Source organism: Gopherus flavomarginatus, chromosome 6 (genome assembly GCF_025201925.1).
Source record: "Gopherus flavomarginatus isolate rGopFla2 chromosome 6, rGopFla2.mat.asm, whole genome shotgun sequence".
Lineage (NCBI taxonomy): Eukaryota > Metazoa > Chordata > Testudines > Testudinidae > Gopherus > Gopherus flavomarginatus.
Window position 1 is genome coordinate 103,168,468 of NC_066622.1, and position 16,684 is coordinate 103,185,151.

Sequence of the window (16,684 nt, forward strand, 5' to 3'; positions counted from 1 at the left end):
CCACTGGGCACACCAACTGGTGGACTGGGCCCTATTCAAAGGCTGTCCAGAAGAGGAGTAGGAGGTGATGGTGGTGCTGCCACCCACCTTATAACCTTTAGACTAGTGGTTAGAGTGCTCATCTGGGATGTGTGAAACTTGGTGGGTGTCCTAACAAGGGGACTACAGAGTCATTCCCACTCTATCTCCCCAATCACTCTTTACTGATTTAACCAGAGTGCTTCAACAGGAGAGACTGAGGGAGCCCCAGATCAGAACATCCCATAGTTCAGTAGTCAAAGCACTCTCTTGAGAGGTTGGACTTCCCTGTTCAAATCTTTCCCCCCCTCTGCCAGGAACGGGGGAATAGAATGCAGGGCCGGCTTTATTAACTGCGGGGCCTGATTTGAATATGCGGCAGCGGACCGGGTCTTCTGCGGCACCGAAGGACCCCCCCCTGCCGCCGAAATGCCGCCGAAGACCCTGGAGCGGACCGCCGCTGGGTGAGTAAAGAAAAAAAATTAAAAAGGTGCCTAAGGCACGGGGCCCGATTCCTGGAATTGGGCGAATTGGCCTAAAGTCAGCCCTGATTGAGTGTGGGTATCACATATCCCAGGTGAGTATTTTAACCACTGGACCAAAAGTTATAAAGTTGGACACAACCGTCACCTCCTCCTCTATGCTGATACCTAAATTATTCTTGCAAGAAACTATGTAGGCACCTAAGTCTGGAAAGAGATTCCTGTTCGTGGGTCTGTAGCAGAGCTAGGTGTCTCACTGTAGCCTGGACTTAGAAGCCTATCTCCGAGAAAGGGCCACTCTTTAGCACATTGTCATCTTCCATTGGCTAGTGTAGGCAGGGAGCCACCTGGCATGCTGGCTTTTGTGGATCACATTCAAAGATGCCCTTCTCTCCTCATTAGGGAGAGCCTCACTATCAGACCTGTTCCTATGAATTTTCTATGCACCTAAGGTGCTCAGCATTGCAACACCTAACTACCTTCATGGATTCCATCCCTCGAATCTAAACATATATAGAAGTCTGTCTATTAAGCACAGGATGTTGACCAAGTTGGAATTGTTGCAGCTCCTGTTTCTATTTGTTAGCACCTTTATTATTTAAAACATTTTAAAATGATTAAAAACTAGTCTTAAATTCTAGAAGGAATACTTTAAGGTAGTATTTTGGATTGAAACATTATTCCATAACAAAGTAACTGTATCATTAAAAAACTACTCTACTTTCTCCTCTTCAACCTTTTTCTTTTACAGAACATATTTTATTTCGTAAGGTTTCAAAAACTCAGGCCTGTTTGAAAATATCCCAAAATATATCAATAATTTCTATTGCAGTAATATCTTTGTTATCAAGTTTTTTTTATCAGTTTAGAATTTACATACATTATTTCCTACCTTAAAATATTTCATGACAACTATTTGCCAACCACTTTTAAAATTAAACTCTTTAGATTAAAGCATTATACTATATTTCTTTTATTTCCTGTCAGACATTTCACTTCCTATGTTATAGTATTATGTGATAAAAAGTGTATGTTTTAAAAAAATTCTTGATTTGATTTCAATTAAAAACATGGGGTGCAGGCAATACATTGAGATTAAAGCCAAAAATCATTAGCTGTCACTTACTTTGCTTTTGCTTCTGCATCTTCATAGGCCTTGTTGGAAACATCATCCAGACCTCCAATCAAATGTTTGAAAGAGCTGTAAGAATAAAGTGACATTTCTAAGATATGACTTTTCTAATATGGAATTAAAACACCAAAATCATGTTTATTCAACAGCATGTCATCTTGACCTTGATCTATCAAGGACAGATATGATCAACAGAAGCTGGGAAAGGACACAAAGAGAAAGGAGTAGAGAACTAATATTCTCACCTCACATTTCATTTTCAAAACATTTTCATAGATGTTTAATAAATTAAAAGTGAGGCCCAATCTTATTCCTCAAGCTATTATAGGGAATGATCAAATTGAACTCAGCGGCAAAACTCCCACTGACTGCAGTGGTGCAGGGTCAGGCCTCAACAGCAAAGTTCCCCAGGAAGAATGAAACTGTCACCCTTGATGGTGAATCCCAGAATAGCACAGAGCATGGCTTTCTCAGCAATCATTCCAAGGCTTTGAATGACCAAATTTCACTGCCTTCTAAAAGTAGAAGATTCATTTATTTATGTCTTATCTTTCTCACAATTGCCAGGAAAACAGCAATGAAGAATGTAGGTGGTGGAAGAAGAGGAAAAAGAGAAGACAGAAATGAAAGGACAGACAGAAGAGAAGATAGGGTGACCAGATAGCAAATGTGAAAAATAGGGACAGGGGATGGGGGGTAATAGGAGCCCATATAAAAAAGCCCCAAATATCAGGACTGTCCCTATAAAATCGAGACATCTGGTCACTCTAAGAGAAGGATAAGAAAGAGAGAATAAAAGAATCTCTCCCTCATACCCACAATAGTCCCAATTGCCTTAGGGAAGCAGAGAGGGAAAATATAATTATTTTGGTTAAGATTGCTTTACAAAATACTCAGGGTGAAATCCTGGCTCCACTGAAGTCAATGAAATTTTTTCTATTTACTTTAGTGGGGCCAGGATATCTCTCTCTCGGATTCTGTGGTGATGAATGAGATATAAACACCTATATATGATAAGACAAGACAGATTTATCAAAGTGTCTGATAGTTTGAGTTCTGCTGTCTTCTGTAAATATTCTGAGTGGCTTCAGCACACCTATACCATTTTATTCTGTTTCAAATCCTACTAGACATTCAGGCAGATGCTGAGTGTAGCTTCAGCTCCAGCCTGTGTAGTGGCTGGAAGATAGACATTTCAAATGAAGATTTTACTTTTAATGGACAGTTCATATACATCAGGCTTATCTGTGACCCAGAAGTAAACATATTTCATTCCAAATTAACTGGCAAACAGCAAAAGCAAGGATATGTTGCAAACCCAGCCCTTGTGATCATTTACTCAATACCGAGACTCTAGGGCTAGAAAGACTGAGCTAGCCGGCACACTAACTTTTTCTAATATATTTTAAAGGTTCTTCAATCCAGTGAACCTTCAAGAGACCAGATGACTCTGAGACCAGATAAAATGACTTTTATAAATGGGAGGATTTGGGGAGCGTACATCTTAACTTTCTGGAAACCAGAAATGCCTTAGCTCATTTATTGGTCTGGCAAAATGAGGAAGTGCTGCCATCCTAGGAGACAGGCTTACAGATTTGCTGATTTGGGTGTTTGCCCTGATAAAACAGTTCCATTGCATAATAGTCTAAAACAAAATAAATCTCCAAAGGACAAGAAACTTCTCTATTATTATTATTTATTATTATTCGTGCCTAGAAGCTTCAACCAAGATCACAGTCCTTTTCCCCTAGGCACTGCACATAGTAAGAGACAGTCCCTGCCTAAGGAAATTACAAAAAGAGTGGGAGAAAGTGCAATTGTCCCCATTCTACATATGGGGAACTGAGGCACAGAGAGATACTATGATCACACAGCAAGCACTGGGTAAATATGAGAATTGAATCCAGATCTCCTAAGTGCCATTTAAGTGCCTAACCCATGAAAAATGGGAACTTAAAAAAGTGGTTTGCTGAATAGGTTTGGATTTAAGCACATGCTATGTTTAATTACATGCTGGAAAGAGGATATTCTTTCATGCTAATCAATAAAAAGAAATAACTGACTAGAGTTTGCTCTTTGCAGATTTAGTATTTTGAAAACCTACCAAAAAAGTCCAATATAAAGTGATTTTGGCCATATTTTGCTCATAATTTCTATAAAATGTTAGGCAAAAAGGTCATAATAATGAGGGCTATTTATACCTGCATATGTAGTGCTAAATTACCATCAGCTTTCATTTAGGTATGGCCTTTTATGTAATAATAATCATGATTATGACTGAAATATCACACAAACATATACACAACACAACTCTTAAGTTTTGACACTTTGTTGATGTCATAATTTTTGAAATTACATGACATACGCCACCATTTACACGCAGCTTGGTAAAAGCAATAGGAAATTAAAAACTAAAATGAAAGACTATCTTTGAGCTTCCATGAAAATGATGTCCTTTTAAGGATTTTTCCATGGTAGGGCTATAATTGTAGCCATAAGTTGTGTTTGTGATTAAGGAGCTGATTACTCAGTAGTGTTTCGAAAATATATATAAATTTGTACCATGATTTAGCCATATCCAGGGTTGTCTTTGGCAAAGAAACCTGGCCATGTGCATGGCTGCAAACTCTGATCTAGGTAACAGTGAAATCAAAATATATACACAAAATATGCTCATTGACAAACATCTTATTAAACCTTCAGGCTCTAAATCTCAATCTCATGGGCGATTTGTACAGGACATTCACTTCTATAAAGAACTGGATGTAAGGTTAGTCAAAGGAAAAAAGCTAAAGCTACAGTGAGCAAAACTCATCCATAATCTAACCCTGTGGCATACAGAGGCAACTCCTGACCCATTGGCATTACTGCTAGTGAAACGTACCAATCAGCCAGATGTCTCTGGAAGAATACCTTTCACAGCTTAGCATCTGTTTCTTGTGAGTTCCAACTACATTTTATTTGGAGTTATGAGCACTGGCCAAATCCGTGAAAGATGACAAGGAGAAAGAAGAGATGAGTTGATGTATATTACTGTTTGCTTGTACCACCTACAAACATGTAATCAATAAGGAACAAGAAGGAGGTGCTGTTGTAATGTCCCTGGTATTCTGTAATGCCCCATATATTTTGTAATGCCCCTGGTATTTTGCCAACTGCCAGAGGCTTAAAATAATAGCCTAGATATTCTTGAACGTAGTTATGAAAATTATTTTTACAATGTTTATGAATAAGTGTTCCCACAGTGCAACAGCATGTAACAGAATAATAAGAAAATTTAAAAGTATTACAAAAATTAGTCTGTTATTATTAATATTCTATTTAATATTCAAACAATGCGTGCTTATGACGCAGCTTGATCCTAAGGTCCAGATGAATAATCTCTTTTTCTTCCATTCCAACCTTCCATCACTGCCCCAGGATTTCAGCAATGCACCAGGATACTTATAGCATTTTCCATCTTCTCCTTTTAATCAATTGTCTCCATGAACAAATCTCACCCCAGCTTCAGGTTTCCTGAAAGCTGTGAGAGGAATGGGCTTGAAAGGGCCTTGTGGAATATCATTACTTATTAATAAAACAAACTTCACAAGAATGTTTAATCCTAAACCACAGCCTGTATAAGATCAATGGTGCTAGGATAGTACCAAATCTGTTTTACTTTCTATCAGGCTTCAGCTGTGAGTCAAACAACTCATCATATAGAGAAATGATACAGCCACTCTTGCTGAAATCCACAAATTCACAGCCATTCCATCACAAGTTAAACAAAGGCTTTGGGTAAGGAGAAATCTGTAAAATCAAAAACATAATACCACCTCCCCATTCCTCTAAGCATTTACATGCAGAAAGCAGCACATTTGGGCTCAGTTGCTGCATTGTAAAATTGCTGTGGAGGGGACAGCATCGTCATCATGTGCTCCTGAATGCACTGTGTCTCAGTTGGGAAGTGTGAATGTGCCACTAAGTGGGGCCAGATCTACAGGCTGGCAGAAAGGGAAGGTCATAAGCTCACCCCCTTGTAGGATAGGTTGCACCAACCTCTCATTCCCAAAGCAGGGGCACAAATGTGGTAGTATGCTTTCTGTACCCTCTCCCTCCTCTCAGACAATGGTGTTTTCTTTCTTCTTTTTTTTTGTAACATATTCTGTACTCCCACTGCTGATGATATTTGTGTTTGAATATGAACTTTCAATCCAGGACACAGCAGTAGAAACAGGAGAGACATATAAATGCGTTTATAATATCAAAGTTTCAACAAAAATGATTGAGATAATTCAAATTACCTTATAGCAGAGTCTACTAAAGAAAAAGATGGCCAGTGTAGGAGACACGTCCTGCTTAAATATAAAGATGTCATGATACTGTATCTAAGTGTGTTAGGAAATCAAGGAAAATAGATTTATGCTTAAATTTGATATCATGTGTTTGAGAGTTCTCATTGTCACAATCTTCTTCTTCTTGAAGAAAACAGTGCATAACTCAAAATTTCAGTAACAGTGGCTCTCATTGCCTAGAAGTTCAACTTTGTTCTTAAGATATTTTGTTCTTCGATTTTCACAGGCGTGTGTATGGATTTGATTGTGATGGGAGTTCCAATAATTGAGCTGCTGAGTTCTTAAAATTCCAAAAGAAAGGGAATACTATTCGCTCAGAACAGGGTCATCTGACAAGTCTTTGCCAGGACTCCTCCTTTCTACTCAGAGTTTGTCTTCATGCAGCCAATTCTTTTGGTCAGTCTTCCTGGTTCTGGTCATCCCATCCACAAGGAGGCTCATCCAGGCAGCAAGCTGTCTCAGACTCTTGGCCAAGAACTCTGCTCTCCTTCCTGGTCAGCCTTAAATTGAGTGGGGCTTCCTTTATATAATTCTCCTTTGCACACCTGATATCTTTTACAGGTGTAGCAGAGTGAATCCAGTTGGGTCCATTGGCCTTCATTAATCCCTTCCTTGCCAGAGCGATAGCCTGTATGCCCCACCACAATCAGGGTCTCACTGGTAACAGCCTTTGAACTATTTAAGGTGTGCTTTGTTAAGACATTTTGCTGCAACTAGCATGAGTAATTGAAGAAGACAGTGAAGAGAAACTGAAAAATTTAACTATTCTCTTTGCTTCTTCAGATTCAGAAGAGTAAAATCAATAGCTTAACATGTACATCAGCAGCTAAAGTATTAGAGCTAATAGCTTTTATTGGACCAATTTCTGTTGGTGAGAGAGACAGCAAAAGTTGGTCCAATAAAAGATATTATCTCACCCACCTTGTCTTTCTATTATCTTGGGACTGACATGGCTACAACTACACTGCATATGTGTTACAATTGCTCTGTTATACTAGTCACTTCGTACCAGATTTGTAAAGATATTTGGGCACATAAAGATCAGGTAGGTGACTAGTGGGATTTTCAAAAGTGCCTTGGAGCCTAACCCCCATTGCTTTTGAAATTCCCACTAGGCACTTATCTGAATCTTCAAGCATCCAAATACCTTTACAAATCCGGCCCTCAGTCAGTCAAATGATTAAGCCTGCCAGTCATTTGGTTAAAGGGCTGACAACAAGGATGAAGCATTTGACTAAATGCTTAACATTGCTCAGTGAATTAACCAACAAAAGGAATAACGGTATTATACTTTATTGCATGCTGTCAAATGCAAGGGAACATCTATCATTCTGTAACTGCAACCGCCATGCAGCATTGCATCATGAACAGGCTACTTTACAAGTAGCAGTGACTCACATTTTATTGGCTGTCATATTACAGCTTTGAAGCATTTACACCTGTTGATTTTGCACTTCTTTTACCCTGAACATTTATATTTAGTTCATCTTGGGACACTAGAAAAACATCATTACAAGTGTAAATGCAAATGTCATAAAAATGGCAAATATAAATAAAATATGGGTTTCATCAGAGCTTTCAAACCCCTACATGCAGAAGAAACCTGAGACTCATGCCCATCGCTATAAATATTTTTTGCTCAGCTTTTGGGGGCAAATGCCAAAATTCCTGCGCAGTATACCTGATGGGCAATATATTTGGCCAAATTTGGGTGGATATTTACAAGGATACCAAAAAATATTTTTCTGACTACAGTATAACCCCTCTAACAAATTTCTAGTCCCTGCTCCAAAGCAAGGAAGTGCTAGAGTTTCTCAATAAATCTCATAAGAATTCAACATTGGCAAAACAATATATTTTTCCGTTACTTGTTTCTGGAGATGGCTAATCATTGTTGCTGGAACTTTCCATTACAATTCAGTTTGAGGCAGATGCATGAAAAATTTCAGCCCAAATGGTTAAAGTTTAGCAATGTAATAAGCTACTGAAAAGAGGGTCTTCTAATGGAAATTGTCAGGCAACTTAATTCTAGGCATCGCTGCCAGCTCTGTCCATAATAGAGGGCACAGTATCAGCTATTATAGGTGAAGTGGAGTCCCAATTTCCACTGACACCTCCCTTCTTGTTGCTCACATTTTCAAACAAATTCCTTTCAGGCTTAATGTTTTAATGTTTAGTTCAGCCCAAAGGTAAATATTCTTGAAAAGTCTGAACAAAACTGGTGCCTGGGTTCAGAGTTACTTGAATGTGAACTCAGTAATTGCACAGTATTTATCAACTGTTATCAGACTGCAGCACCTGAAATAGCCAAATAATTTCCTGTTCTATAGGTATAGATAAATGCAGGGTTACCATATACACCACAGTATAGTAGTTGTTAGTAAATGTTGACTTTTTAAATGGCAACCCTTGTATTTTCTAGTCAGAAATTCTGCATGTGGATAACTAAAAAATGACTGAAATTAGAAAAAATGGAAATGTAGAACAATACTGGTGACTTTGGAAGCAGAGGCAACAATATAGATATAATATAGATATTATAACAATATCACATGCATCTGAGGAAGTGGGTATTCACCCACGAAAGCTCATGCTCCAAAACGTCTGTTAGTCTATAAGGTGCCACAGGATTCTTTCCTGCTTTTACAGATCCAGGCTAACACGGCTACCCCTCTGATACTATAACAATATAGACAACTATAATCCAGGGAAAAATGAAATATATGATGTATCTTCTAAAATTAAAGTGCTGCTTGAATAATATATAAGATGAGACAAAATCCTCTAGGTATAAAGGCAAACAGTTAACCAGGGCTTTAAATATGTACTTTACACACTTCAAAATAGATTTTTCACTGTACTAAAATAAGCTTCTATACTTACCATTGCATATATAAAATAATCAATTAAAAGCCAATAACAGCTACACTGACAACAAAATCAGACTCTCTAGGGCCACAGAACAGTTATGCTTGCCTTGAGCTATAAATAGCATTATGCAACTACTCTTCTCTTAATTGCAAAACATTGCTAGGAATCCCCGTATACACTGTGGATTAACTACTGTCTTAGAAGTTTAAATTTAAATTTTTGATTTCTTACTAGTTCAGGAATATTTTAATAGTGAAATGAAAACATATTAGACTGGAAAATGACCAACTGGTAATATAACCAATTAGGATTAATTTTTAAATGACTATATTTATTAATTGTACTTATGATTAAACTGCAAGACAAACAAAATATCTGTACAGAATTGTTCAGATAAAATGTGATAGTTGTTCCATAGTTTTCTTAATGAATATTTGCTAAAATGATTGGGCTAAGTAATTTCCCTTTATCCCCAGGGAATGATGACACATGCTGTCTATTTTATGGAAAATATACCTCTCTTGCGAGTGTGTTAAGAAAGCTACTTAGCTGACAGTCCTAATGTCCACCATTTGTGTATATTGGCTAGAAGCCCGGTGCTTTCTTAATTGGTCATAAATTAAATTGTATACAGGAAGGGTTTTTTAAAAGCATTATTCAGTTGCAGTTTAATAATATATAATATCTTATAAATGTATCACTCGAAGTCATTAATCAACTTTTTAAAATGAAAGTTAAACATTTCCCTGCAAAATAATTAAAGTCACTGGTTAAGAACTATTAGCATCAACTGAAAATATTCAATATTGTATGAGAAGAAAACAATATACTTACTCTCGGTCTATGACAAGACAAGTTACTGCTTCAGCAGCAATGACATTGGCTGTTCTGACATCCTCCCTGAAAGAAAAACAAATCTCTTAGGTCAGATATAACTTTCTGTTAACAATCTTTATGCTTTAGAGTCATTATTAAGGTGTCTCATGGAAGAGATTTGTATGTTACACAGTTTTACGTTTAATCGATCACTGAAACATGTCCATAATTCACACAAGTTTTAAGCAAGTTCAAGTTTAAAAAAAATAATTCATACAAGTGAAATAACAAATATAATCTCCCTTTGTAGATAACATCAGATATTTAGTTAGGTATGTGCCATGTTTTTCACTTTCCTAGTGAGTGGTTTGTTCTTCACTACATACTATTTATATAAGTCAATAACAATCACAGTTGTCAGAAAATTAGACATTCACATAGATTTTTTTAAAATACATATATTCAGGGCTATGAGTCATGTCTTCCCCCAATAAACTAAATTTCATCTGCTCCTTATTTCACCTTATAGTATCTCATAACAGAAATATAACTGAATCATTCTCAATAAGTAATTAATTTTAGAGCTAAGTTGTCACAGTTTTGTGCGTAGTGTGGAAGGTAGGGAGAGAAAGGTTCCCAAAGCTTCAGTCTCTTGAGTGTACTGTACATAGGCTAGGGGCAAACACAAGCCAGGCCCTTGAGTGAGTCCAGGGATTATTTCTTTAGCGCACCCTGGATGCACCCACTCCCATCCACACAATGCTGCTCCTTGGGATGGGTGCAAAATACAGCAGGCTACATCACATCCAAGGCATGGTTCAAGATGAACTCTCCATTCTGCACATTAGGGAGCTTGGGAAGGGACGGTGCCTTGTGGGAGGCTCAATCAGTTTGGGATTTTCAAAAGCCCTCAGCACTGGCCTGACTCTGGTCCCATTGGTATTAATGGGAGTTTTACTATAGATGTTAGTGGAAGCAGTTAGGCCATTCCTGAGCATTTTTGAAAATCTCACTCTCATTTTTAAATCCTTCTTCAGAAACTAAAATGTGGCATTTCAAACCATACATTCACCTAGAAATACATTCAGTTTACCTTCTGAATCTTCATTACTGAACTCTTTGTATCTCCTGCTGTATATCATACTGCAATACACGGCTACAGATCATAACATTTGATTTCAGTCAAACAAGTCCATGACTTGAGTTAAGTCCTTAGCTGTTCACTAGTCCTGACTAAAGCTTAGAATAAATGTCACCCTGGATGCAATGGCTTTCTTCATAAAAAGAGAGTTTAAATGTATTGAAATTTACAAACTATAAAGTGGTAAAAATAAAGATGGTTATAGTTTCAATTTACAGTGATTAACTAAGTTATTATTTTTACAGATGAAAATTAATTGGCAGTTGAGCTGGACACTCTCCATTACTGTGCACCCTGGCTAGTCTTTCTAACCTATGCAAAGTGGGTGTAAAAGTCTACGACTGGTACTCAGAGTCTTTTTTTTTTTAAGCACACTCTTCACATATGCATAAATGATGACAAAGTAGTGATGAATCAGGCCAGAACATGATATTTATAAGTTTGGAAAAACTCAGTGTATTGAGCAAGGAGATACATTTCTTGTCAATTAAAAAAAACAACACACACACATGAAATATATTTACATGGTGAGTTCATATTGTAGCAGGAGCAATGAAATTTATGCTGGTCTCTTTCTAGTACTGTTATGAGATACAACTAGGAAAGCAAAACAATATTAACATTAGTTTATGAGGACCTAATTATGAAGCTGATTTTATATTAAATTTAAAAGCCAAACAATTAAAATTCATGTAATTGGAGACTCTTGTATCACCACCATACTATGAAGCTACAACATTAGATGGGGAAATTACTTTAGTGCAAGTCTCCAGGCCATGTAACAATGCCATAACATTTTCATTATATGGCACTTCATGATGGAATAACTATTACTCTGAATCTATGGAGACACTGCTCAGCCAAAGGGGATGCTGCAGAAGAAAAGCAGGTGCTTCCTTCCTGCAGAAACTGATAAAACTGCCTCCACAACACTTAGCTTCTGCTGATGAAAAGCCATTATTAGGTAAAAATGAAACGAAATCCATTCAGTTGTTTATATGCTACTATGACAATGCTTTAAAAAAAAAAGGAAATCATGCTTTTACTATCATGTTAAAAACCTTACGGTTCTGACCAGCCCATAACAGGAAGGAAATTATTGTTGCTGTAGTACCACTAGCTGTATAATGTTATGTTTCCTTACTGCCACACATACATCCTTTTATCGCTGACTCTGTTAGCTTATATGCCATACAGTATGTGCTACCTTGAGCGAACAGATTTATTGGAACTGAACAGAGACAGGAAGCTCAGTATTTCCTTGCTTTTTCAGCATTTTGTAAGAACCTCTGCATTACTATACTGTAAGTTTTGTGCTTAATCATTTTTAAAAGGATATCATATACTTGGCCAACTGCCACATTACAGAGTATATTTAACCGGTGTTCGGCAATCCCGTTCTAGTTAAGATTAAATACCTATTCAAACTTTCAAAAGCAGAAGAAAGACTGTATTTGTATTCTTAGTAGTACAGAAACATTAGTACAAGTACAGTATAATATGCATATCGACTTTAAAATACAGTACTTATATTGTTCTACAACATATGTACACATTAATCCCCATTCTCTTACTATTATATTAGTTAATGTTAAGGTTATAAAAATTTCATTCACATCTACAAACATGCAACTGATTATTAACAAAACTTTAGACGTTAAAATAAAATAAGTTTTCACTCAAAGGGTTTTAAAAATGTGCCTTTTAAAGATAGCCACTAGCTACAGTGCAGAACAAGCAAACAATCCAACATGAAATGACTTTTAAGTATTGTTTTGTGAACACTAACTCTGATATTTTCTCAACTTCATCACTGGACTCTTCCTCACTACTTCCCGAGAAACAGCACTCTTCATCGGAAGAGTCGCTTTTACTGTCTGAATAATCCATAGCTAGCGTTTGCATCCACCATTTGCCTTTATGAAAACTGCTCTTTCTTTCTGCCCAGCTCCTGCATCTTGTCCTCTGGAGTAGCTCTGGAACTTAAAACTTCTAGGCTTGGAAAAGGTCACAGCTGCTGTGGGGATATCTACTGTGTATCACTGGGAACTGAAAGCAGAGTATATTGCTGAGCCACAAAGAAGCATATAGTTAACGCAAGAAGGCAGTATTCTCATCACTGGTACTCTCTCTTACAGCTCTGGTGCAATGTGCCTGCTGTCAACAGACATAGGAGCAAATCCTTTCTGCCAGCACTTACTTAAGCGGACACCTGTTAACCTGCACATAGGGACAAACTAATCTGAATGCCAAAACCGTTTATTATTTTTCTGAATCAAGGTCTTCAGTTTCATACAATGCCACAAACGTATGTCTCTAGCCACAGGGTCAGCAGGATTCTTCTCCAGATTAAGATACTTGATAAAATGAACAGAAAATTCTAAAAGGAAATATAAGATTTAAGTTTACTAGAGCTTTTAAAAGTGCATTGTATCACTATAAATCAGGGTACTACTACTGAAATACATGTTAAGGGTCATTTTAGAGGAGAATACGTGTACAATACAGGTAGAATTCACCTTTTAGAGCTGGGTGATTAATTCATTATGTATAGGTCAGTAAATGTCATCATTTTTCTGCTGACAAATTGCCTACAAACTATTTTTAAACATAGTTGTGAATAGTTTCTGTGACTAATTCTTGGTCTTCCAATGAACTGCTCATGAATATAGTGAAATATTTCATATGTGAAATCTGCAGTTTTGATTGGAGACATAGATTACATGGTACATTTCTGTTCCCTGATTATATTTACTTAGGGCTTGTCTACACTGCTCTGTAGTTTGGACTAGAAGGGTGTGAATAGTAGCATGCACCGAACTGCAGTGTGTAATTCCCCAGTGTAGATGCTGAAGGTATGAACAAAAAGGTTCTTACTCCTCATTAATGTAACCCTGTTTGAATAGGATTACATTCGTGTAAATTAGGAACCTTTTAGCTTGTGCCAGCAGTATCCACACTGGGGAATTACAGTGTAGTACTTTGGTGCACACTGCTATTCCCACCCCTGTACGCTGAGCTGCAAGATAGTGTAGACACAGCCTTACAGCTGTGCCGCTGTAAGGTCTGCCATGTAGGCGCTCTTTGCTGGCAGGAGACAGCTCTCCTGTTGGCAGAATTAAAACCCCCCACAACAAGTGGTGTTCGCTATGTTGGCAGGAGAGCAGGTGTCCACACCAGCACTTTGTCTGTGAAATTTATGTTGGTGAGAGTTATGTTTTTTCACACCCCTGACTGACAAAAGTGCTAGTGTAGACAAAGCCTTAAATTGTAAATTCTGGGGGGCAGAGACTGTCTCTTTGTCTGTGTTTGTATAGTGTCTAGCACAAAGGGGTCCTGATCCATGACTGGGCACTTAGGTGCTACCATAATACAAAATTATCAAATGAATGTAATCCTTAAAATAAATTGTACTGAAATAGACTATTTATTCAGTGAATAGTTGGCTTAAAATTTTCTGTTGTGTTACCAGTAAACTCAGTTCTAGAATATTTGTGGAAAGTGAACACAAAAAATGGTGCAAACACAATTAAGCAATTCATTTAAAAATGTGAATAGTTCTTAAAACATTTTGCGGTATTTGCCAGCACTAACAATGATCAGAGATTATAAAACTCTCTCTCATTACAGAGAAAGTGGAAAGTGGTACATGGAACATAAAAAGAGTGTGTCTTCAATACATTGTCACACTAAGGACTTGTCTACATTGGCGATTTACAGCACTGCAACTTTCTCACTCAGGGGTGTGAAAAAACACCCGCCTGAGCGTATGTCTTCACTGCAGAGTTAACTTGTGTTATCCATACTCCTCTTGAGTTAGCCCAGCTTGAGTGAGAGAGCAGCCACACTGTGAAACAACACCAGAGCTACAAAAAGTGATGTGATTAGCAGCACAGTGACTGGATGAGCAGCTAATGAATTGAGCTAACTTGAGGTGTAGCCTGCAGCTCTATCCTCACTGCATTACTATCTCGAATGTCAGAAAGACTCAGGCTGCAACCCATACTCCATAACAGGCCAACTATGTTGAGTTTAAAGCACAACTTAACTGGTGATAGAGATTTTTGTATGTGGATGAGAGGTGGGTTAAGGGCAACACTTGAGTTCTACTGCCAGCTAATACTGCAGTGAAGACAAGTCCTGTAAAAAGTTACCTACTAATTAGAGCTGGGCAGGAAATGTTTTTTCTCCCATCCTGCAAGAGCTTGAGATTTTTTTTCTTGTCCTAAATTGGGACACATAGTAGAAATCTTGAACATTTTTGTTCATCAATAATTTTTTTTCTAATTTCTATTTGCTTTGACTTTTCTCAAATTACTCATTCTACAAATTCCAAATCAGGTATATTAAGATTTTGACAAGAACTGGTGCACAGGACCAGTGATGAAATAAAGAAAGGTATATTTGGGAAGTTATACATTAGCATTTTAGGAACATCAGAACGTTGTTCTTCCTGCAAAAGACTAAGAAGTTTTCCTATGACTGGTGAATACTGAAGCTTTATTTCCTTCTTTTTTATTTAAAAACTAAGGGTAAAATTTTCAAAATCACCTAGGTGAGTTGGAATCTAAGTTCCATTTTCAAAAGTGACATAGGTGCTTGAAAATTGTGACCTGGACCTTCTATGTAGCAAGAAAAGACAAACCAACCATGTCAGGTAGTATCTTCCTCCAGGAACAGTTCTGCTATGGAAAGGGTATCAGAGTCTGACCCTGAAATGGGTTGTCATCATAATTTTTCTGAAAATGAAAGTGGAAAAATCACAAGCTGGGCTCCTGCCACTAGCTACCAGAGTTCCAGAAATCAATTAACTGTTCCTGGCACCTTCTCTTTTTGCCATCCCAAACAAAGGGGGCAGGGATCAGTGGAATTTTCATTCTCCATATGCTCTCCAGTTTCCTTTGGTTTTTGCTCTTAGCTTCTGTGTCTGTGCTAGAAGTGCCATCAGAAGAAAGTGTCATTGGCCTTCCCCAGTACAAATACCAATATAGATTGCTACATCTTTTTTGTGGAAATGAAGCCCAACTATGAATGATATCTCCTGAAGGTATTACTGCCTAAAGGTTGTTGATGATCCTAAAAAGTGAGCCTTCGCTCCCAGGCCCATCCATCTTGCCACATTTGGGAAGTAAGGGAAGGAAATAGATCTAATTTACATTAAACACCATGAATATAATTTATGCCACATTTCCTAAAAACTTTTTTTATTATTTGTTACTGAAATATGGTTAAGCATAGATCTCCAACAGACCTGTAATAAAGGTAATGTAACTATTCTTTTGGAAACCATCTGTGCATAACAAACTACCATGTAATATTAGCAAAATTCAATTCGTATCCAACAAAGCACAGCTGCATTAAATCTCGTACTGCAGGCAATTACTGGTCACTAGTGTGTAATTCATAGTCCTCCAGGGACCTGTAGTTTAGGTGCTTCTGAAATACCTCTACTACTACAGTATTTAGAAATGTCTTCTTTTCTAATTCCAAAGAGGTCTTTGTTCCTCTTTTAAATTGCCGCAGGCTTCAAGACCACTTTCCAGATTATCTTGCAAGAGTACTTGAGTAGCTCCAATCAAATTTTTCCCTTGTTTTATGTGTTGCAAGGATTATGCTTCCTGTGATTGTTTACACTTTTAGAAAGATTTCCCCCTATAAACTGGGGAATGTTTCTAAATATTATAGTTTTCTATAGACATAAAATGTTTTTTATTCTTTCCTGAATTAATAAAATTAAACCATGGAAGACCATGTTCTTTCACAATGTTGAAAAGAAAAAATAATGTAATAATGTCTGATGTAAAGTTATAATGTCTATCATGTCTTCTCATAAAGTAGTAAGCATATAGCAGTGCTGATGCTGGTAAGAAAACCTTGAGAATACATT

At 37.3% G+C, this 16,684-nt stretch overlaps 1 protein-coding gene across 3 annotated transcripts in view; it reads right to left on the reverse strand.

Annotated features, from left to right (window-relative positions):
- The window catches only part of PRKG1 (protein kinase cGMP-dependent 1), an 886,438-nt gene that overhangs the window by 103,502 nt on the left and 766,252 nt on the right, over window positions 1–16,684 (reverse strand). For 2 of the 3 annotated variants that reach the window (XM_050959422.1, XM_050959421.1), the window contains exons 8-9: window positions 9,675–9,740; window positions 1,627–1,701 (exon numbers count right to left, since the gene is read on the reverse strand). In XM_050959422.1, the coding sequence (XP_050815379.1) occupies window positions 1,627–1,701; window positions 9,675–9,740 (141 nt within the window). Of the gene's footprint in view, window positions 1–1,626; window positions 1,702–9,674; window positions 9,741–12,586; window positions 12,756–16,684 lie in introns of those variants that run through there. The other variant, XM_050959423.1, reaches the window with a different exon arrangement.